General features: G+C 44.4%; 1 protein-coding gene across 2 annotated transcripts; it reads left to right on the forward strand.

Moving 5' to 3' along the window:
• Positions 1-1,277: 1,277 nt before the first annotated feature.
• On the forward strand, positions 1,278-24,005 carry SCARB2 (scavenger receptor class B member 2). 2 transcript variants are annotated; one of them, XM_057429950.1, is made up of 13 exons: positions 1,278-1,487; positions 9,682-9,839; positions 13,617-13,764; positions 15,014-15,202; positions 15,969-16,060; positions 16,558-16,677; positions 17,564-17,742; positions 18,160-18,278; positions 19,209-19,282; positions 20,707-20,758; positions 21,293-21,451; positions 21,591-21,660; positions 22,913-24,005. In XM_057429950.1, the coding sequence occupies exons 1-12, from the start codon at positions 1,371-1,373 to the stop codon at positions 21,618-21,620; spliced, it is 1,437 nt and encodes a 478-aa protein (XP_057285933.1). In that variant the 5' UTR covers positions 1,278-1,370; the 3' UTR covers positions 21,621-21,660; positions 22,913-24,005. The 2 variants fall into 2 exon arrangements, with proteins under 2 accessions (XP_057285933.1, XP_057285932.1); XM_057429949.1 differs by lacking the exon at positions 21,591-21,660 and having other exon boundaries at positions 1,279-1,487.
• The last annotated feature ends 457 nt before the right edge of the window (positions 24,006-24,462 follow it).

Consider the following 24,462-nt stretch of genomic DNA (forward strand, 5'->3'; position numbering starts at 1 on the left):
CACCAAAGGCCAGTATTTTACAGTGTCAGGGAAGGTTTATAGTTTCAGAGAGAGAGATCTCATGGGAGATTTTTTCCAGGGAGAGAATTCTATTGCTGTCATTAAATTAGCCTTCAGAACCAGACTGTAATTATTTACTGTGTTGTTTACTTTTGGAGAGCTGGTGATGAAACAGAGCTGAGAACACCACCTCAGAGTCGGAATCTGAAGGAAAACAAACTGCCAGAACAGTATTATCCTTTTTCTTTTTTTTTTTTTTTCTTTTTACTGCATGGGTGGAACCACAAAAATTTCCAATTTTCCGAACTATGAAATGTGACCTCATCACCTTTCACGAGCAAAAGGAGCAGAGTAACGTAACACTGTTACTGCAATTACAATTACAGGAAGTAGTATTTATGAAGCAAAATGCTTCAGTACATCTTAGCAGGATATCCACTTGATGGTCTGCTTGCTCTCTTGTAAGGAAGGCATTATTAGGAGCAGGCTGATGGCAAGCTGCCAGCCTCACGGTTTGGAAATGCAACAGGAGAGGGAACTGACTCAGGACTTAGGAAATGCTGGCAGCTTGGTGTTATGGGACAGGAGCCCTCTATCTCAGAGGCTCCCCTTCCTCCTGTGCAGTATGAAGGCTGAGGTGAACTGAACTGTGTTGGTAGAAGCTGAACTGTTATTGAATTATGGAAGAGTCTGATCCCTGTGAAGCTTAAGTCATTCTAGAGACAATTCTTGTTCCCTACGAGTTTTCCCCTAATCTAATTCCTAAACCTAACACCCCATTTTAGGTTTTTCCCTAAACTAAATGCCTCATCCCTGGCTGTGTTCAAGGCCAGGCTGGATGGATCTTGGAGCAACCTGGTCCAGTGGAAGGTGTCCCTGCCCATGGCAGGGGGTTGAAACTGGATGCGCTTTAAGGTCCCTTCCAACCCAAACCATTCCATGATTCTACGATCTTGCTGAAGAATAGCTGTTCTTGTTTTTCAGAAAATCTTTTAAAGATGCATCGGGAGATGCACCCTAGCAGATCCATCCACGGCGGACAGAGAAATTTCAGCTGTGCCAGCGGGAGCTCGTCTTCCAAGCAGGAACAAACACACATGATTTGGGAGCCATTTCCCCCTCTCCTGGTAAGCAGGGCACGGCGAGCAGCCTGATCCCCCAGCGCAGCCTCGCCAGACCCGGGTCACAAACCTCCCCCGGCGAGAGCTGCTATGCCCCTCCTCCCGCCCTTGCGGGGCGGGTGGCACCGGCGGCTCCTCCCGGCCCGTCGGCGGTCGGGGCGGAGCGAGGCGGGCTCCCGCCCCTGCGCCCGGCCCGGGGCCTGGCGGCGGCGGTGGCGGTGGTACCTGGATCCCTCCTCGGCTGCAACCATGAAGTCGCTGTGCCTCGTCACCGTGGGGGTCCTGGCCATGACGCTGCTCATCGCCAGCATCTCCTTGCTGGTAGCACACGTCTTCCAGACTGTGGTGGACCTGCAGGTGAAGCAGGTGAGACCACGGCCCTATTCCCACCCCAGTCCCTTCCGACTGGTTTATTCCCTCTCAAAATAATCCTGGAAGAGGATGGAGGGAGGGAAGTAGGGGTTGGCGGGTGGCGTGGTACAGCTCCCTCCTTGCACCAGCTGTGGCTGGGGGAGGGCAGGAGCATCCCTGGGCAGTGAGCCCTCTCCTGCCCTGCATCAGCCAGCTGGGCTGAGGCTCGGGGTTGATCTGAGGCTGCACTGGGCCTGGGCTGCATGAAAACTGAGTGAATAGGAGAAAAATCAGTTCTACTGAAGCGATTTTATTGGCTGTGAGGAAGCAGCTGTAGTGAGAAGGCTTCTCCAGAGCAGTAGCACATGGGGTGAGCAAGGGACACCAACCCCCACCCCCCTGTTTTGGCATCCCTGCCACAGATTTCTTGCAACCTTCATACAGTAGCTTGTTCTGCTGCTTCATTTGCTACTGCCTCTGGAGCACAGCCAGGGGTGCTATGGGCTGAAATATGTGGTAGTAGCCCAGGCTAGGTGATGACAGTGAAGCATTTAACCCTGTTGTTACAGGGTGCTTGCAGCACATTTTGGGGACACCCAGCCGAGCATGGTTATGAATGCACAGCCCTTCAGTGTTTGTGGTCTGCTCATACTGGCTCTTTGCATTCATCCTGTGGTCAAGTGAGAAGAGTCAGCCATGTTAGTTAATGCCTTTTGGAGTACTGATAGGGAGCACTTCCTAACACAGAAGCTGTTTTGCCTTACCTTAAATCAGCTGGGTTTAGTAAGTGCATTTGCAGGTTGCCAGTCATTGTAGAGCAAGTTGTGGCACTCTGAAGCATGCTTGTAAACTTTGGGGGATAGCCAAAAAAAAGAGGCTACCATAGGTTAAGCTGTTGTGCAGCCTGGCAGTGTGTCAGCTACTCTTCAGGAGCTGTTCCGATAGTGTTTGTTCTCAAGTACATGTTTCTGCTTTGCTGGAATGTAGCAGGGGCAGTGGATGGTTTATCATAGAATCACAGATTGGATTGGGTTGGAAGGGACCTTAAAGCTCACCCAGTACCAATTCCCTGCCACAGACAGGGATACCTTCCACTAGACCAGGTTGCTCCAAGCCCCGTCCAACCTGGCCTTGAACACTGCCAGGGATGGGGCAGCCACAGCTTCTCTGGGCAACCTGTGCAAGGGCCTCATTACCCTCATAGTAGAGGGTGGCGAGTTACCCTGACTTATCCTGAAGTCATCTGATCATCAGCCCGTACCTTTTCTAGGGCAGTCTTAAAGCCAGGTATGGGGTGATGTGCATGTTCATGTATGCAAAGTTGCATGCAAATCAAGGCAAAGCAGTGCACCTTTGCAAAGACATGTGCAGCCTCATATCCCAGATCAGAGGTCTTTGGAAAGGACCCCGCCATCCTCTGCATCACAGTGGAACTCCTGGTTTCGACGCTGTTTCATGCTCTTATCAAAAGAGCAGTGGGGTATAAAAACATGGTTTGATGAGAGAGTGTAGAGCTGTCAGGAATTAGGTGTGATCCTCCTTATGCGTATTACCTCTTAGCCACATGCTCCTTACCCTTAATGGTTCATTATGTAAGAGTAAGTTGGTATTCACTCAGCAGAGCTTTCAGTAATGCAGGATAAATTTCCAGAGCTCAGTCTTTCCCTGCTTACCACTCTTCAGCTCATGCTGGCGTACGTCTGGATTGAACAGAAACCAGTGTCCTGTACCCTGTGCCAGCCACTGCTTCCCTCCTGGACTTGTGTGGCAGCCACACACCCAAACTCCAGCATGCAGATCTCAGCCCCAAAGCAGCGTGCTCCCAGTTACTCTGCTGATTCAGCTGCTTTCAACATGGGCTTTATCTCACATGAACTTTTTCTCATTCATGTGTAGTCTAGAAAGCCGCTGTCTCTTGTGTAACCATGTGTGCAGCTTTGTGCAAATAGACAACTCTCTATTTGCCTTTGAAATGTGTCAAGACTTGAGCTTTTCCAGCTCTTTGCAGGGCAGAGCATGGGACATGAAGCATTATCTCTGTGCTCTGGCCCTTCCTAGCCTCATCCACTCTGTCACTGGAGGAGGTGCAGCAAGGGCAAGAGATTGTCCTTATGATAGGTAGTTCATAGAATCATCTAGGTTGGAAAAGACCTTTAAGGTCATCAAGTCCATCCATAAACCCATCATTGCCATATCATGTCCCTAAATGCCACGTCTATGCATCTTGTAAATACCCCCAGGGACAGGGACTCCACCACTTCCCCAGGTAGCCTGTTCCAGTGCTCGACAACCCTTTTGGTGAAGAAATTTTTCCTAATATCCATCCTAAACCTTTACTGGCGCAGCTTGAGGCCATTTCCTCTTGTCCTATCACTTGTAACCTGGGAGAAGACTGACTCACACCTTGCTCCATCCTCCTTTCAGGCAGTTGTAGAGAGCATTAAGGTCTCCCCTGAGCCTCCTTTTCTCCAGACTGAACTACCCCGGCTTCCTCAGCTGCTCCTCATAGGACTTTGTTTCTAAACCCTCTCCAGCTTCATTGCTCTTCTTTGGGCACACTCCAGCACCATGCTCCTTTGAGAGCTTCTCAGCAGTCCTGAAACAGAGCTGACTTGCAGTCGAGTTTTGGAGCAGCTGAAGCACACCTGTGTCCAAACCCAGGACCTGTGAACCACTGAGGATTGGTTAGCTTTCAGCAGGGGGTTTCTGTAGTGCATTCTTTACAGCCAAAGGCAGGGTGCCTGGTTACAGAGAGGGTGTGGGAAGAGTGGGGAATCCAGCCTGGTGTGACACTTCCTTGAAAATCATCAGGGAGATGTGTCGTCACAAGGACAGTGGAAGCACCTTTCCCAGAAGGCATTCAAATATTGTCAACTTATCCTCTGTCTTATTTGCCAGTCTTGATGGCTTTTTGTGAATTAGGGTGCCATGCCACGCAGATGTCCAGCTTATCAGTATCTGTTCATTGTCAGGGGCTGACACCTGAAAAACCAGCAAATAACTGGAAAAACCCTGTAATGAACAGGAATAGATTAGCTGCCCACAGGAGAAAGTCCTTCCTAGCTCCTAACAGTGCTTGCCATGTGCTCTCTGTTGGTTACATGATTATATTCTTGCTTGCAGCTTATGAATATAAAGATCTTTGATTTGTACACCTAATTCCAAACCTGGGCAATCAGTCCTCTACCTCAGGTGAGGCACTGTCACAGGTTGCCCAGAGAAGCTGTGGCTGCCCCATCCCTGGCAGTGTTCAAGGGCAGGCTGGATGGTACTTGGAGCAACCTGGTCTAGCGGAAGGTGTCCCTGCCCATGGCAGGGGCTGGAACTGGATGAACTTTAAGATCCCTTCCAACCCAAACCAGGCTGTGATTCTACGATTCTTTATGCCATATACCTCACACTGATTATTTTAGAAAACACTTAAGTCTTCTAAACCCTTGAAATGTCACTGGGCATCGGCTGCCAGCCATCTCTGGAGCTGGATTTTCTGGAGTGTTTGGGACCCAAAAGGACAGGGAAGATACCTCATCCCTTGATTTAGTTTGTGTATTGATAATTTTTTGCCGTTCCTGTTTGTTTTGAAATACTAGAGCTCCTAGCACGGTTAAGTGGAGCTTTTATGAAGATCACCTGAGATGCTCCTTTCTGTGTAAGTTCCAATAATGTTCAGCACCATTTCCCACCCCCCATCACTAACAGTAACAGTAACTTTGTGTAAGGGAAGCTTGCTTTTTATTTCCTTTGTGTGAAGTATGGTCAAGACAAGGAAAACACCAGCAAATAAGCTGCAAATTCAGGACTGGCATGACAAAGTGAGTAGGAAGGATGCGTTGGCACACTTGAAGTGAGTATGGACTCCGCTTGGAAAGGAGAACCTCTGCTCTGCTTCTGAATGTAGACAGCAGATGATAATTGTCCACTGGTTTTAGCTTCTGAATACTTTGTGTCTCTTTTTCTTGCTGTTGTGGTTGAAGCCCAGCCAACCCAGAACCACACAGCTGCTTGCTCGCTCCCTCCCACCTTCCTCCCCCTGCTCCTGGAGGGATGGGGAGGAAATTGAAAGAATGTAACTCCCACAGGTTGAGATAAGAACACTCCAGTAACTAAGGTATAACACAAACCCACTACTGCTACTACCAATAATAATAATCATAAGGGAAAAAACAAGGGAAGAGAATACAACCACTCACCACCCACCAACTGATATCCAGCCCAACCTGAGCAGTGATCTAGGCCTTCTGGGTAACTGCCCCCAGTTCTACATCCTGGTCATGACATGCTGTGGTATGGAATACCTCTTTGGATAGTTTGGGTCAGGTGTCCAGTCTCTGCTTCTTCCTGGCTTCCCCTCCTCCCTGACAGAGCATGGTCCTTGGTCAGAGTAAACATTACTTGGCAACAGCTAAAAACATCGGTGTTATCAGTGCTGTTCCCAGGCTGAAAGTCAAAACACAGCACTGCACCAGCTACTAAGAAGGAGAAAAATGACTGCTACTGCTGAACCCAGGATGCTTGTGTATAAATGTGCAAGAGGAAAAATCTGATTCTCTGGCCTTACAATACAGCAGCAGTAACAACAGCAGAGCCGTGTCTTTTACATATTTTGGATTAAAAAGCAGTGCTGTGTTCTAGTATCTTGCAGCCTGCCCACCCTAGTCGTGAACACAAGCTCTGATGAAAAAACCCACTGGTGTAACACCAGACCCTGCTCTGGTGCAGAGGAAAGGCAGCAGAACTAACCCTGGATGTCACCAGCTGAGGGACATGGACATATGTTTTGCTCAAAAATATGTGCTTGTGTTTTTCTCTCAGCTCTAGGCTGTGTAATACCATGTGACAGACCCATTGGGTAACATTTGGTGAAAAACTGAAAAGCTTACCATATTTCAGTATTTGAGAGTTTCACAGAGTCTGCCTGACTCCAGCTCAGAGGTTTGTGAATCTGGGTTTATAACTGGAGCTGTCACTGTACAGAGCTATAAATAGACATGTCATTTCTGCGGGAGATCCAAATGGTGCCAGACAGATGCAGGAAACAAGTCACCAGATGACTTTGTTTCACTACCCGTTTGCTCCGTAGCCAATCTCCCAAGGGTTCGCTTGTGATTTCAGAATCTCAAAAGCCTGTGTTTAAACTGACCTGCCAGATAAAGGCTCTTGCATTTCCTTCTTATTAATGCTTACTGCATGTAATCTGATGCATACAAGTATATAAAGAGAGCATGATAGAAACCCACCTTACATTTAGCATTGATACATTGAGTTGAGGAGCTTCTTGTGTTCAGTCTAGCTCAGGAGAGGGGGGAAGGGGGCCATGGCCTCCCTGAACACTATAAAGGTGATCTCACCATCATAAGGGATTGACTGGAGCCTAAAACTGGAATGAATATGGCCAGGGTGCACTTATTTTTTTAAACATTGCACGTTAGTTTTAAGGGAACAGTTCAAATCCCTCGATATAGATGGTTAAGGTCAGGACAGGCAATAGTTACTCTGTTTATCCGTGTCAAGCTTATACTTGTGGTGTTTCATGCACGTGCTGTCACATGTGAGCTTTGTACAACTTAGGAAGGGAGCAGACATCTGTAGTTCACTACTTCACCGTTTTGGAAATAAGTTGACTTTGGAATGTGGTTATTTGCATGTGAAGAAAAGCTATCATGGTCATCTGGAGGTTATCTTAAATACATTGCTGTCTTGCTCCCAGCTGTTTAGGGTGAAACTATGGAAACACTACATCTGATCTGGGGAGGTTTCCTATTCCTGATCGTACAAACCAACTTCAGGAGAGTCCTGAGGCAACTGTGGCTGATGAAGTGAGTGAAGGCCCCCATAAACAGTAACCAAGGAATGGCAGTTGTCCAGTCTGGCCTGCTTTTCAGCTTGCATTTACAGTATTTGACTTGTTTTCTCAAAAGAATAAAAAGAGCACGTGTTGATGAGACCCATTTAATTGCAAATTATTCCCTCCTTCCCTTCTGCCTACAGGTGATAAGGTTTTAAAAGATGTAGTTTTCTTTGCACTTATTTCTGAAAATTCCACTCTGCAAGCCAAATTTCTGTAATGCTACCACAGTGGTAGAACCAGTGTTGTAACTATAGGAAAAGCCTTGATTTTGGTGGTGATACTTTTGTAGTTGCGGGTGAGTTTTAACTCAAATATAATGGTAATAAAACAAGGGGTTGAGACCTATATTATATATTTCTATTGCAGCTACCTAGAGGTTGTGGTTGTGACTTTCCTTATAACATGTTTATGCTGGTAGGTAAAGAAATTACTGATTCATTACTTAAGTGCTTCTCTCATAAAATAACCGTTTATAGCTTGTCTTTTGTAGGTCCCTGTTGGTTACAAATAGACTGAGAGTCCATGGGTCTGGAGTTGCATGTGCTCTCATTGCTGCAGGAAAATAACTATTTATGGTATCTGTCCTGGGTTCAGCAGTAGCAGTCATTGTTCTCCTTCGTGGTAGCTGGTGCAGTGCTGTGTTTTGACTTCCAGCCTGGGAACAGTGTTGATGAAACCGATGTTTTCAGTTATTGCTAAGTGATGTTTACCCTGACCAAGGATTTGTGAGGCTCATGCTCTGCCAGGGAGGAGGGGAAGCTGGGAGGAAGCAGAGACGGGGCACCTGACCCAGGCTAGCCAAGGAGGTATTCCATACCACAGCACATCATGCCCAGTGTGGGGGGTAACTGGGAGTTACCCGGAAGGACACGGGCTTCCAGGTGGGACTCGTTTCTTGGCCGGTGGTATTGTATTCTCTTCCCTTGTTATTTTCTCTTATCATTGTTGTCGTTGGTGGTAGCAGTGGTGATTTGTGTTGTACATTGGTTGCTGGACTGTTCTTGTCTCAACCCATGGGAGTTGCACTCTTTTGATCCTCCTTCCCGTTCCTCCGGGAGCGGGGAAGGGGAGAGCCCCGGGGCGGTGGGGGGCCTCGATTGCTCTCAGCCTGGCACCACTCACTGGGAGTGAGTGAACAAGCTGTCTGGATAGGGTTTAAACCACAACAGCTCTTTTGGTGCCCAACGTGGGGCATGAGGGGTTGAGATAACGACAGATCTGACTGGATTGATAGTCACTCGTCACAATGCTGATTTATTGGCTCTCAAGCTTGTTCCTCTTGATCTCACAGTTTCAGTATATCGTATCTTACGTCCATCCGGTATTTGCTGTATTAGTGTTTTTCAAGTGTGGGGCTTGGGATAAGGTTTTTGTCTCATTGTACTTTATGGTAATGACTTGTAATACAATGGAATTATTGATCATGAAACTGATCTGTCTTATGTTCCCAGTGTGGTCCCCACCTTTATACTTTGGGAGGTATATAATAGAAGTGCTTAGCAATTACACATGTCTTTTCTCCTTCTCAGGTGCTCAACCTGTGAAGGAGACATTCTTTTACCCTCCCAGTCGTTCCCCAGACCATTTACATTTGAGAGTTTTGAAGTTTTTGAATGGCCTTTTAATGCTGTTGAGACTTGTTTGCTGATTGTGATGGGGATCACCATGCTGGCACGCATACAGAGTGTGTTTTGCCCACAACTGATTTCAAGAGTTAAGCAGAGTCAGGTTTGGGTCTTGTCTGGGGTCAAACGACGATGTAGGAGGACCAAGAGATTTTCCCTGAGGCTGGACAGTCATGAGTGGCAGGGTGTGTGGGATAGTATGGGCAAGTATCTAGGTCAGCGGGCCCCTCCGGTACTTTGGAATTTCACCACTGAACAACTGCAAAATCCAGAAGAATTAGTAAAACACTTAAATGAGGTGTGTGGTCATTCTGGCCATACCAGAGATGGATTGCTCTCAGCCCAGCACCACTCACTGGGAGTGAGTGAACAAGCTGTCTGGCTACGGTTTAAACCATGACAGTATCTTATACCAGGTTAGGGGTTTGCTGGGACAGGATTACTCTGTAATAACTGGTAAGTCTTCATTCTGAAAAATGTCAGGCAGAAGTGTTTGTGGAAAGAAGTAGAACAACAAAGCCAATAAAGGTACGCCCTTAGCCTGTGAGCCTGTAGCGTGTGTCTGATCTTGTGGATATTTAGTGAGATGCTTCAAAAATGTATTTATAAGCATTGTAGAATTGGAGTCTCAAATTCTATTGCCTGTGCTTATTCTAAGGGCATAGAATTCCTTCTTTCCTATAAATATCTTACAGCATCTGTCATTAACAGCTAATCTGTCTTCCTCCTGTTTTAGGGAACAGTATTGAAAAATGGCACGGAAACCTTTGAAGCCTGGGAGGATCCTCCTCCACCAGTCTACATGCAGTTCTACTTCTTTAATGTGACAAATCCTTTGGAAGTGCTTCAAGGCGATACTCCTCTTGTAGAGGAAATAGGGCCATACACCTACCGGTAGGATCATCATTTCACTGTTTTCACATCGCGCTAAACCTGTTGTCTGTGAGGAAGCCAGAAAGTGGGACCCAGAGTGCTTGGGATCCAGTTCTAGGAGGAAAACCTAGCTATTAATGTGTGATTACTTACATTCAAGGGAGCATCATCATACACCACCCAGACAGCACAACTAGACTGACATTTGGAGCACCTGAGATCAGTTTTGGATTAAGACAGAGAGTTCTGTCAGATATTGGGTAAGATATTGCTTGTGTGCTGCTGTTCCTCAGCTGCTGGACACAGAGGAAGTTGTTTGCATCCTAGTAGAGTGTCTTATTTGAGGAAAGAACAGTTGTGTGAGGTTTGAGAGTCTGGGGAGAGGATGATTCATGTGTTCACTCAAAAATTACCTCCCAGCTGAAGTTGCACAATTTGCATTGGTAAAATGTGGCCAGAAAACCAGTTAAAGAGTGGTACTATAAGGATCTTCCTCAGCCAACCCCCACTGTAAAACCAACTTGGATTCAGACATATCTACCATTTGTACAGACATAGAATTACTAAAGCTACGTGCAGTGTTGGAACTTTATCTGGCCTCTTGAACTTTCCTTCTGTGTGATATGGCTGCACACAAAACTATCTGCTGCATGTAGAGGAATTTTAAAGTCACCTTACAAATGAGTTTTCCTTTAGAGATTCATTCTGCTTTGCATGCAGCAATGTAAACCAGGAGTAGTGCTGTGGCAGGAAGTAGTATGGTCTTTGAAGTTACAGAGGTATGAAAACCATGGCAAAAGGTTGATTTCTCATTGTCAGACTCACTTCTAGTCATACACACTCATTCAGCTCAGTGCCAGAAGGAGATGTCTTTATCTGTGCTGCAAAAAGATCAGAATCTGGTTGTTAGTGTTTAAAAAGAATACTGTAGAATAAAAGGGAGAGCCTTTGTGGTAGCTTTGGCCTCTGCAGTGTATCTTGCCTTTCTGCTTCTTTCCTCCCACACCTCAGCTTTGCTTCACCCTCTGCCATCAATCTTTTTCCCCATTTCCTCTCTATTTCAGTACTGTCTGTTTAGCCTTGGCAAACTACATGGCAAAATACCTTGTCTTAGATAAACTGGTAGGGCTGGAGAAAAGACATAATCTTTCAAGTTCCTAATCTTCAAGTCTCTAGTATAATGCTGATAATTAGCTAGCCCTACATTTTCTCTGTCAGGAAGATAAATAGGGTCAGCTCTAGGTGTAGTAGAGCTACATGAAACCACATAGGCCCATGCTTTTCTGCAGCCTGGTACTCAATCCCCTTAGCTACCTTAATTCTTTCTTCTTTTCTTAGTTCTGGCTGTCTCCTGGCTGTTATGCATAGCCCCAGTTGTGAAGCTGCACCTTATCCATGAGAGAGTGTGATGAGATGGACGGGGCTGGTGGTGTAGCTGGCTGGGTTGGTCTGTTCCCAAGGGGAGGCCCAGCCAGAGCTTCTGGTTTGTGGCTAGCTGGGAGAGCCTTCCCCAGCAACACCACAGGCTGGCTGTGAGCCAGCTGGGTGATGCAGACTCTCCCAGCTGGGTGACTCTCCCTAAATTGTTTGTTGGAGTGTGAGGGAGGGAGGGAGGGTGCGTGTTTCAGTTGCTTCTGGCTTGTTTGGTTAGTCTGATCTTGACATGTCCAAACAGGATTTGATTGTTCTGTGCTCAGTTTGATAGAAGGAAGAGGAAAGTTAGGAAACAGAGTGCTCTTTTCCAGCAGATTTGTTAATCCTTGCCTGGCTGTCACTGCCGGTATCAGACTGCAGTGGTGGGTGAAGGAAGAGAGGAGGCATGTGGGAGGAGAGGGAGAAAGGAGGGGTGTCGCATGCTGGAGCCAGAGAATAAACACCAACTTTATCTCACATGCCCTGCGTAGCAAAGCCTTAAAAACTCATTTAGGTTTAGCATGTGGTATAACACCTAAAATGCCCTAAACTTGAAGTATGTGGTTCAGTGCTCTTATGAAACAGGGTACTGGGGAGAAAGGCTGGAAGTAAACTGGCTCAGACAAGCAGAGTTAAAAAATCTGAGTGACAGAGAGGAGGTGGGAAGGCTAAATAAATCTCTTCCTGCATATTCTTCCTGCAGTTCATAGTTTGGAACAACAGAGTTAGATTCTGTAACACAAAAAAAAAAACAAAAAAAACACAAAAAACCCACAAAAATACCAATTTAGCACTTGTATTTTAAAATCCTGGAAGTTAAATTTGCAGCATATAAAATAATTATAAAGTACAAGCTGCTTATCTGCCCAAGCCTAAAGAACACTTCAATATTGTCTGCTCTTGCACACATACACAGCTTTTTGTCTTTAACATCTGAGATCCTCCTACTTGTATCTCTAATCAGAGAGTATTATTTTCCTCTCCTACCCTTTTACACTTGGAGAGGCTTCTCAGGTTAACTCTGGCCTATTTTAGGGAAGGCACTTACAATTGTTCATTGCCATCCCCTCAGTTCAAGCCCTGGATATGAAGTAGGTTGCTGTACAAGAGGCTCGTGCCAACTCAGGCTGGAAGTGTGGCCAGACCAAAATTTTCCTTGGTGGTATTGATGCTGAAGAGTGGTAGATTTGCTGTTTGTGTAAGAAAGATGGGAAATGGTTGAAACAGTTTCCCAGGCCTTTCCAGTTGAAAGCCTGAACCAGATTAATACAGCTGCGTTGATGGATCTAGTGCAGCCAGGATAGGATGTAATATCTGAAATGAATAAAAAACATCATAGCACAGGGTCTCACAGAATAATTCACTTTCACATGTTGGGGCTTAAAATCTACACCAGAAGCAAAGCAATGAAAAAGTCAACAAACTCCTGAGTGAATGGAGACTTGGGAAATGCAGAGCATTTCACTTCATGTGTACACGAAAGGTTTCATGCCATGGACAGACAACCTTTACTTCATTCCCCTTTACTGAAGGGACATGTATAGCTCATTTTGAGCCCAAGCTAGTCAGTTGTGCAGAATTGTGTGCTTCTTCTTTGTAAGATGGTAGTGGCCATGGATTGAATTATGGTTATGACCTGTGTTTCAGGGTAATTAAGATGTGACTTCCTCATCATGCCAGCAGGTAGCATTTGATGTTTCTTGCCAACTGCACTTGTTTGTCAGCAATCCTGAGTTTTATGATGCTTGTCTGAGTGCGTAGACAGTAACAGAAATAACCTTCCAGGTCATGAGTAGTTCAGGGCAAAAATGCAGTTGAATTTCTGGCCAGGATTCCAGCCTGAAAATTAAAGGAGAAAAGCTGAAATGAAGCTTGTAATATGCCCATGGTACATGTAAGCCCAGAAGTCCTAGTGCAAAGTACTTTAAAGCAAGCAGTAAGATGCTGGTAGGTTCTTAGGTCATGTTAATGAGACTTACATGAAGCCTACATCTTGCTCTGACTGAGAGTGGATTTTGCCTGAAGCAAAGTTTAGTTTTCAAATTGTACTTCAAGGGCAGTCCCATATCTAGTGCCTCTAAATCCTTCTGTACTGTTAAAATTGTTCTCTTTCCTTGGAGGTTTTTTAAGATGAGGCAAAATACAAACTGAAATGAACATGTGGGGTGACATTTCTGAAATAGCCCTATGAGGTCTGATTCAGCTTACACTGATAAAAAGGGGAGTTCTGTTGCTGATAGCAGCAGAAGCAAAAATTAATCCACTCCTACCGAACTGTTCCCACCCTTTATGTGCTTAAAGCAGTAGAATAGCTGTAAGTTAACAGCAATTAATGTTATGCATGCTTGTTTAACTTAATTAGAGAACAAACACTTTGTTTTTCAGAGAATACAGGCCAAGAGTGCACGTTCAGTTTTTGGACAATGGTACCAAAGTGTCTGCTCTGAATCCCAAGACGTATGTATTTGAACCTCAGAAGTCAGTTGGAGACCCTGAAGTGGACCTGATTAGAACAGTTAATGTTCCTGCAGTGGTGAGTTCTCTTTCATTTCTGCTTGGAAATCATCCTAACACACTTCATAACTTGCAGCTTGTTGCTTCATGCTATCTCTGTCTTTGTGGTAGATAAATGTGATTCAAGAATCAGAGAGGCAGCTTTTATCTGGGGCAGACACTGCACTCAGTTTTGGGCTGGACTGTTGTGGTGGTTTTTTATTATATTGCTCCTTCACCATACATCTCTCTAGTATTAGCGCCTCACCCTTGTGCTGAAAGCTGACACACACTGCAGGGCTGAGCAGAGATCAGGCTTGTTGGGTTTCCAGATGTTAGCAGAACTGGAGAATAAGGTGAAAGTACTCTGTAAAGAAAGTCTTATTTGGGTGATCAGAAGCAGACCATCATTTTGGGTCTCATACAGGAACAGTATGACAACAAGCAGATCCAAAGCTGTCTTACCTTCCAAAGGAAATTAGACTGTACTAAAATATTTGTTGGTTGTGCAACTAAGCCTTTACTCCCTGTACTAGTTTAATTGACTTAAATTATAGAATGCATTCATTTCTACTCTCCCCTCAGCATTTCCAAAAATGCCTTCTCTGACTTTATGAATGAATACATAAATGCATTATATAAAGGAGTAGATAGGACTCAGCTTACTAAAAATTACAAATAAGACAGTCAGTGTATTTACAATTCCTCCCAGGATTTGAGTGGTGGTAAGGATTATCTCCTGTTCAGATTTTTTACTGTGATCAACTGTAGCAGGTAATGTGAAGAGAACTGCAGGTTGGTTTGCCCAAGGCATATTCCCTTCTTTTGGTTTTGCTTTGTTAAAGACATGTTGTGAATCACTTGGCAACTACAAAGGGAATAAATATGGGTATTGTTTGCATTTTGGAGAAATTGCTGTCTTTTAAAAGTGTAAACTGTGACTTCCTATGGGTGAAATTCAAAGCATGTCTTCAGCTGTAAAATACTTGTGAAATCCAGGCTGTTTAGAAAACAGTTTTGCACATTTCACTTAAAATCTTTTCTTAAGGCTATGGCAGTTAATGACATAGAACTGAGCTGGTGTCACAGTGCCAGGCTGAACAGGAACCTGCAAGAGCTCATCCCTGTGTGAGAAAAGCTGGAGAACCTGTTAGCCAGCACTTACTTGCCATGAGCAGAAATAATGAAGCCAAAAAGACAGTTGAAACGTGTCTGTGTTTGTATGTGGATGGTATTACTTAATCTACAAGAAATCTGACCATTTCTCCCTTATTCTGATACCCTGGCAGACTGCAATGGAGTGGACCAGGTCAACCCCTCTTCAGTTTGCCACAGAGGTGCTGCTGCTTCTGTACCAAGAATCCCTGTTCACAGTTCATACTGTCCATGAATTACTGTGGGGCTACAAAGACAGGCTCTTGTCAACCATTCATCTTTTGCATCCTGAGATAGATCCAGTGTTTGGTTTCTTTAATAAGGTAACTGGTGTGCAAGACCTTCTGATGCTTTACATGGGAATGATGTTGGTGCTATACAGTTTGGGCTGTCACAGCCAGCCAGTTGGGAAGGCTGGAGATGGGCTGCAGGGACAGCAAAAGGGTGTTCCCTCTTCAGTTTGGCTGGATCTAAGCACTGGCTATAGCACAGCTGTGGGTGTTTTATTTGACTTCTCTTTATCAGATATGGATAAGCTTCCCAAGGACAAATCACTCCACTATTGCCTGTGCTCTCTTGAATAACATGGGCTTTGCAGGGCCACTTCTGCAAACTACTAGAACATTTCCTGACCTATTTCCTTAGTCATTGATTGCAATCACATGTTATTTCCGTGCTGGAGCTGTTACTGACTTCCACGGTGTTTCTGGTTGCATATCCATGGGCTCTGAAGATTACTTGTTTCTTGGAGATCATCTGCAGTGCTCAGGTTATTTTCTCTGGTGGGTTTTTTGTTTTTTTTTTTTTTGGCTAAGGGCTGGTTTTTTTCAGTTGCAAATTTCAAAGGTAACATTAGATTAGCCTTTTTTTCATTTCCTTTACTTGGGAGGGGTAAGAATCTAGCCCGATCCTTCCACCTCATTGATAATCAAGGTGGAGTTTAATGAACTGCACTTACTTCACAAGGAGTCCATCACTTCTGAGGTGGATTTGAAGTGATGACAGCTTAAACTCCTGCCACCTCATTTCAGTTACAAGCTGGGTGTTACAAAATGAGCAGTGATTAAAAACTCATGTATCTGTTTGCAGATGAACGGAACCGATGACGGAGAATATGTTTTCCTAAGTGGGGAAATCAACTACCTTAACTTCTCAAGGATTGTGGAATGGAAAGGAAAAGAGTAAGTTTTTCAGTGTGGTCTCTGTCAAAATCTGTCCCTTTTCACATTTTGGATGAAGATAAGCATTGTTCTCCAAAAAAGGGTTCTTTTATAGCTCTTACCAGCTTCAGGCCAGCCCCCCAGTATTTTGGTATGTGTCATATAACTCTGAAGGGAAGATATCCCAGCCTTTAGTAAGCAGACTGCTGGGACTACTCATCTCTGAACCCCTAACTACCCTTTGGCACAGGTGACCCTCTCTTCCTTCCCTCCTGTAGGACACCCATCCCAACCACCTGTCGGGACAGTATTTCCACATCTACACATCCAGTGTTCCCAGGCACCACACTTACTGCTCTGTACCCAGAGCCAAGGCTGGGGCAGCTCGTGCCTGCGTATCCAGCACCTCTTTCAGTGGGCAGCCTGTGTTACCAAGAAGCCAAAAGATGAACTTCCTAAAGCATGGCCACTGCTCAAAGATATTCTAACCCTTACTGTCTTTTTTTGATTTTCTTCAGGTCATTGAGCTGGTGGACAACAGAGACATGTAACATGATCAATGGGACAGATGGGACATCCTTTCACCCACTGATTAGTAAAGATGAGAACATTTATATCTTTTCATCTGATTTCTGCAGGTAATGAGAAGAAAATGTTACTCAGACTTTAAAGCAGAGCATTTACATCCATTCCTCTTGGCGTTTCATGTTAGGCTGGTGCTTTTCCTCCTGTGATTTTATTTAACACTGTGAGTGTTCTGCACTCATTCATGGTATGAAGGATGAAAGATATACACTAAAGAAACCCCAATCTGCATCAAGTGAAGGAAGTGCTATTTCAACATGAAGTGAAAATCTGGAAGATGACGGAAAGACAGACTGGATTGCTTTGTGAGCCTAGTCATGAGAGGAATGGAAGAATTTACATCAGCTTTGCCCAAAGCTTCTGTCCTCCAAAGTCTTCCTCTGTGCCCTGCTTTTTTAGAGAACCTGGATTGTCCTCTTTAGGCATTCATGACTTGACATAATGCTGTTTGAAATGCAGCAAGATGCAGAAAATCTTGGTGTTCCTTCCTTATGTTCCACCTCGTCTCCTCCCTTGTCCATTTCCCTGTCTGTGAATACCCAAACTGAGCTGAAATTCCCTATTTAAATCAATACAGATGCATGTTACGCCGAATTCAGGACTTGCCAACTTGTTCTGTATTCCTTTCCTTGTCCCTCTCGGTAATACATACAATTACTGTCTCACACAAGACGCAATAGGGGACTACAGTAAGACCCTGAGATGCTGGAAGCAGGCATTAGTGTCCCTGGAGCAGCACAGCTGGCACAGGATTATCTATTCTGTGCAGCAGCAGAGTTGATGGAATGAGCATTTGCTGATCAGAAGCCTAGTAAATTTAATACTTAAGATCTTTGGAATAGGCTTAAATGAAGGCTGTAGATTACTGCAGACTTAAGTAGATACACAGAAAAGTGCTCAAGACTTAACAAATTGGGGTCTGGCTTTTCCTCCTTGCAGATCTTTGTACCTGGTGTACGACAGCTCGGGAACTGTTGCAGGCATCCCAACCTACCGCTTTGTGCCCTCTGCCATGGTATTTGCTAACACGACGGTTAACCCAGGCAATGCTGGATTCTGTGTGCCACCAGGAAACTGTCCTGGCACTGGTGTTCTCAACGTCAGTGTCTGTAAGCAAGGTATGTTACCAGGGTGTGGAAGCAGACTGGACGAATGTCAGTGGGGAGCATGCTTCTTTCTGCCTGAAATATAGGAAGACACTTTGGTGAGGCCCGTAGAGTTACAGTTGTGCTCAGTGAGATCTGCCACCAGCAAGTGATCATTTGGTTGTAAAATGCAGCAGCAATCTGAGGGGATGTTCTTGTCAGATCCTGTCTGCTCCAGCAATGATTTAAATCAAGGAATCAGAAGGAAGTACCAGACATGAGACATGAAGCTGTGCTTCAACACTTCAAGAGTGTCGATTCTTTAGCTCCAGAATGGACTTTTCCTTTCAGTGTAAATGGCACAGAGATGAGTTTTAAGGTTCTCACAGACTTCTTTGAATCCTGCTCTGTCTTGTTTAGGTGGTGACTTTTTATGTTTTCACATTCTAGGAGCTCCAATATTTCTATCAGCTCCACATTTCTACCAAGCAGATCAAAAGTTTGTAGAAGACATAGAGGGCATGCACCCGAAAAAAGAGTACCACGAGACATTTCTGGACATCAATCCTGTAAGTGCAGCAGTTTTAAAAGGGTTATATAGGGAATCCAAGCACATGGGTTTAGGTCACCTTCTTGGGTGGTGTCTATCAACATCGTTCCAGTGACCTCAAGGAAGGTGTACTAATTTATGTGGAACTGGTCTACTTGGGTTTGCTTGTATAGAGCAAACTGCTGGTTAGCAAGAATTAAAATACGTTTCCCTTTGTGTTGTGCAATTAGAGATGCCCTCAGACTGGTAATGATGAGATGAAGGAGTTAAAATATTTCTTAGAAACAGGTGAGGCTACTTTTCTGGTTCACCCTGCCATCCCAAGCATCTGAGTATTATCTTGACTGTGTTTTGCCCAAGCTGAAAAAGTTGGGTATGTGGACCAAGAGAGGAAATCAATATTCCGTGGATGTTGGACTCAATTTAGATAGCATGAAGTCATGAGAAAAGAGATACAGAAGCATAGTGATTACATCCTTTATGGGTGTTTAAAGAGTTGTTGGCATTTTCAGCATGAAATGTCAGAAATAAAAGGAGCTTGGAAGTGATGGTCTGTGTTTTTTTTACACTTGTGGTTTAGCCCCAGCTAAGCACCACACAGCTTCTCACTCACTCACTCCCAAGCAGGATGGGGGAGAGAATCAGGAGGAGAAAGCAGGAGGAACTATGAGAAAATGATTGGACTACTAGTGCAGCTGCTGCTTGGTATCTGGTTTGGTGCCAGGTTCTTCTCGTGACCCTGCTCCCACTTACCCAGCTTTTTGGTTAACTGCCACAAAATGGCACCTTCCCCCTCCCACACACTCTCCAGAGTAAATTTTGCTGCTTGAATGAGAAAAATATTCCTGTGCATCCCATTGCAGCCCTTACTGTGTTGTGTTTCATGCTTGTTATCCCTGTGGCCATACACTTAATAGTTTTTGATACTCTGATTTGTTTTATTCCCCAGTTGACAGGGCTTGTCCTGAAAGCAGCCAAGAGGATGCAGATCAATGTTCATATCCGAAAATTACCTGAATTTTTGTAAGTGTTCTCTGCTGCTAGGTGGATATATTGCATCTGATTCGATATTCAAAATTAATTTGTCTGCCGTGTTCAAATAGAATATTGGTTGGAGACAGCAAGTGGTAGAGAGAGAAATCCAGTCAAATCTCAGTTGTAAGTGGCAGTATCCTCTCTTCTCAAAGATAAGTAGATTTTGCAGTTCCATCTGCAGAATAAAAGCAGTATTCAAGAAAAGCAAGATGTTATGGACAAGTTCCACGTGGTGTTTGTGGTGCATCAGTCATATCGCACTGGCTTGTTTGCTCACAGAGAGCGTCTGCCACCGTGGAGTGCAGCTCAAACTCATTGCAGTGAGGACATGCCATTCTACTCTTCACAGCTTGCAGGAGATAAATTCTGCCGTTACCATCGTTTCTCGGTAATGGTCACATGAAAACGAAGTGAAAAGGTATGAGGCCTGCCCCTACCTTTCCCCAACAAGCACAAAACACAGACCAAGTGGTATGTCTCACAACAGCAGGCAAGAGAGGGCTCGTTTGACCGGGTAGAGGGATCTTGCTTGTGATTGCGTTGATATGGTAAAGAGAAATCTTTGTACTGAAATTTTGGCAGTCAGTACAATCCTACAGACAGGAACAGGGTACAATCCCAAGTTATGTGTGGGTAAAATGCCCCATGTCTTCTTTGTTGCAGGTGGATTCTGCCTGGTTTTCTGGGTGTTCGAGTTTGAGTGGCACATCCCCAAATTGCAGCTCAGTTGAGCAGAAATACTGTTCCCTGCATCTTGTGTCTTTCTGACATACTGATTTACTTGCCACTAAGGCTGTGTGGTAGCTATTCTTTTTACTAATCCTCTGAGCTGGTGTTTATTGGCACAGCTTTGCTACATATTGTATAAAACAGAAGTATTTTACCTGCCTGATACTCCTGGAAGAGTCAGTGATGTTTCTTCAGACCAGCACCACCTTATTTTGTAGTGTCTAGGAACTGTTACATTAACACAACTGATACATAAGCTGTTATTTTCTGTGTGCCAAATGTTGGGGGGGATGGGGGATTGCTGCTGTGAGCGTGTTCCTTGGAGAATAGTTTCTGGGTTTTGCAAGTATAAATAACCTTTAACATCAGCTTAGCTTAGCATTCTTGCTGACCAGCACAAATCTGCCGTTCAGTTGGTGATTAATGGGCCTCTTATGGATCCTTCTCTTTTCCTCCCAACCAAGCCCCTAAATATGCCATTGCTCCCAAAACAGAATTCTCTATCCATCTTGGAGACTGAGATTGTTCTACTCCAGGAGGGAGGTGAAAATCAAGAAGAAACAGCCCGGAGGTTTTTTAGGGACAGTTTCCTTGTTCGTTGTTCGATTATAATCTGTCTTCAGAACCCCCAAGTTGAAAAGTTGTGAAACAGTATTTTTTTATTGTTGCTTTTTCTCACACAGTGAAACGGGCAACATCCAAACGCTGATTTTCCCAGTGATGTATATAAATGAGGTAAGTATTTTTGTTGTTTCATTGCAGCATTGTGCTGTGTGTGTGCTGGCAAAAACAGTTTTTGAGGTAACCAGAAAAGAAAATGGTGTCGATCACTTTGATAGGTAGGAAGCTGTTGCTGTTCTTAACTAACATCCTCTGCTGCTTGTTGACCATAGCATCAAGTTCAGCCCTGCAAAACGCTCTCAGACAGTCTTTTTAATTTCAAAGGTCTTTGAAAGGGTCAAAGGCCCATGAGGAAAAGGGATGCTCAGATGAGGAGGTGGGAGTTCACAAGACCAAATCCTTTTTTGTATCATCTGTTTTGAATATTCCTGTGCTTTAGCTGGATCACTGCATTAACTGGATTCGGGGAGGACTCTAGGGTACCAGTTTCAATGTTGTACATCATTATTGCAGGCCTGTATTGTTCCATGCCTAAACTGAGAGTTGAAAATCTACTTTCTTTTGAAATACAGACTAGATAAAGCAGTCTCATAAAAGGAAGAACAGAAATTGATCTTTCTTTTACCTCCTCACATCTGTCTCTTCCAGAGTGTTCTGATTGATGAAGCATCTGCCAGCAAACTCAAGCATGTCCTGCTGGAAGCCAGTGTTGTAATTGGAATCCCATTCATAATCATGGCTCTAGGAATTGTTTTTGGGATTGTTTTTATTGTGCTGGCATGCAGGTCCCGAGGAATAAGTGAAGAGGTCAGTAGCATTTGAATTTGGCCTTGCTTACTGTATATCTGCCTGAATTTGATTTTCTTTCTGTTGCTTTTTACCTGCTCAGCGTCTTGTGCACACAAACATTTTTATATGTTGTTTTTGTTTAACGTGACCTTTCTAGGAAAGGGAAGTTCTAATAGACTCAGAATAAATCACCAAAGCAAAGGAATGGAGCTAATATGAGGAATGTGGTAAGGCAGGTCATGTGTCCTGTGCCCAATTCCCTTTCTGACAGCAGTGAAAGAATCAGCCTGTCTAGAGGACCCTGGTGGATAAGATGCAAGAAGTCCACTGTATTTAAGAACGCTGTCAGAACACAATCTGACAATGTTCTCAGAAACAATTTTCAGAATCATAATGCAAATATATTACCAAGGAATGGGTGAATTTTACAGACAGCAGCATGCAGAAAATTTTCTCCAGACAGTACTGACTTCTAGATCTATTTATGAAAACTATCATAACGTGATGTGTTGGCATTAAGGTTGCTAGTCATGCTGAAAGCTGATGCCAAAATTTCACCCTTATAGGCAAGGCAGTCAGGTTCAGAGAATACAAACTACAGATCCTCTGGTTAGAGAAACAGACTGGGTACTCTAGTAGGCTGTTTTCTCCTTGTAGTTGCTGTTGTCTTTTCGTGATCTTGCTTGTATGGTGTTTCCTAAATACTACTTTTTAACAGTGTGAGAAAGCACCCTCACACCTACCTCCAGAGCACCCAGCCACCCTGTTCATGTGCTTTGTCTTAGTCCAGTGGGACTTGGGAGTGTGGTACTGGCAGCGGTGGTGGCACTTTGGCAGCAAAGTCTCCAGCCTCCTAGCCTCAAGTGGTGGCTTTGAGAAGCTGATCTTTGGCTCTCTTGGCCTCATTCTTGATTCTCTCATGAACCAAAAGTGGTTCTTCAGGTTCCTTTACAAGACAGACTTTTGCCATTAAGCTTTTGAGCTTGCCTGTTACTGGCTGGCTCAACTAGAGAGTCAAAACTGTCCCACTGCCTGAGGCCCCTGTCCCAGGCATTCCTGCCCAACCCTACAGGTATAGCTTCACATCATCTCTCTTTGATGTTCCTGAACATTGTACAGGGATTAAAATGAGAATGGGACACCTAAATTCCATGTTTTCTCTACATTGCCTTTGTTGCTTTTCTTGCAAAGAGAAGTAATTCAGCTAGTTAATGCTCTCCCCCTCCATGCACGACAGTTATGGCCTTCTGTCATCTGTAAGGTGCTGCTGTGAGCCTAAGTTCCCTGCCCAAGCTGCCACCCACCCTCTGGTACTTTTATAGTGCACTGCTGGTTCTGTTACAGGAAATTGTAGTTAGGAGTAGAAGCCAAGAGCTTTTTCCTTTCTTGTCTGGAGTCTCAGCCATGCAGCTTCCCCATCATGGAAGCCCTCTGATGTGTCACATCTAACTTGCTGTGTTGTGATTGTTTTCCTTTCAGAGTACTGAAGATGAAAGGTCACCGCTCATCAGGACATCTTAGTAGGTTTCCTTTAACACATGAGCTTGGAGAATAAACTAGTAGAGCTGACCTAATACCAACTACCACTACCCAGCATTCTCTACTGCAGAGAAACAATTGTGTCAGTTGTAACTTTTTGTGGTATAGAGATGGAAGAGAAGCTGCACTATCTTGAAGGGAGGAGACTTTTCTTGCCAGCTAAGTTACAATTACATTTTAAAACTGCTTGAGATCCTGCTTTTTCCAACCCTGCACTCTCTTTGTACGTGCACTGACAACCATAGATGATCATAACCACTGTAGTGTTGAAAATAAAATGGCCTGAATCAATACAGAAACAAGACAAGGGACATTTGCAAATGGCCTTGGGAGCGTGGGCTGCAAAGGACCTTCTTGCAACACACCAGGCTCCTGTGTGCCCTGGAACAATGGACAATTGGGCTGTAGGCCTAGGCTTGTCTTTTCTGTCAAGTGTTGTGTGCTACTTACTACCAGTATGCACTGACTGTGTGTTATTCATGTCTTCAGTGCTTTCACAAATGTATTTGTACAACTAATCCAAAACACTGAGTGAAACCTTGTTCACCACCTCTAGTTTCCAGGTAAAAGGAGGCTGATGATTTGAGATGTGATGCTGTATAGACCTCTTCACTATTGTAACTCAGAACAGTTACTGCATATTACGATGCGTTTCTCCTCAAGGTCTGGGGTTTTTTCAAACCACACCACAGCACAACATTTTTCTTGATGGTGGAGGGTTCAAAAATTGTGTTCTTGTTCCACTGGTATTGGTGTCATGGTTGTCAGCTGGTTTAATGTGAATGCAGACTTGGCAGTTGACTGTTGAGGATAAAAGCACATCTCCATGTTAAGGTAGGCGTAGGGCTTTGAGAAGTCATAACACTTATTTTACTTGTCAAGCGGAAACTTGTTTTAAAAATCACAAAGGTATTTTTCCCCTGATTAAAAGAATATTCTTGTGGAGGAGTATTTCCATTAGACCTAGAGAGTGAAATGTATTTTAAAAATGTATTATTGTCTTCTAAATAGAGGCACTGGGTTTTGCATTGTCTTGGTTTTGTGTGTTTTTTTTCCCCAAGCTGGTGATGTGTTCAACAGTTTCATTCATCTGGAGCCAGTTCCACCCAGGAAGTTTGAGTGACTGCAATTATTTATAATTTGTATTAGCTAAAAGCACCAGGCACAGTGTGCGCTCCTCACAGTACTGCAGTTACAGCTTTGCCTCTTCAGAGTGTTTGCCATGGCAGAGGCACTCTGAATCTCGGCCAAGGACTCCGGTCAGGCACTCGCCTGCCACTTGCTCTGAGGAACAAAGAGCTTCTCACAGCTTCCTGCAGTGATCCTGTCAAGGGAGTTGTGCTGAAGATTCAGCAGGCTAAAACTGTCACTTCTCCACACACCGCCAAAGTGTTGCTGTCTGAGTGGTAAAACAACGCTGTGAAACTCCTGGGGAACTCTCTGCTTTTACCCACATACTTCTCTTGCATGTTCTGAATGCCAGATGCATT

The sequence above is a fragment of the Pezoporus wallicus genome, unplaced genomic scaffold (genome assembly GCF_028554395.1).
Source record: "Pezoporus wallicus isolate ANWC-B61680 ecotype Strahan unplaced genomic scaffold, APGP_CSIRO_Pwel_v1 contig_7351, whole genome shotgun sequence".
NCBI classification, from domain to species: Eukaryota; Metazoa; Chordata; class Aves; order Psittaciformes; family Psittacidae; genus Pezoporus; species Pezoporus wallicus.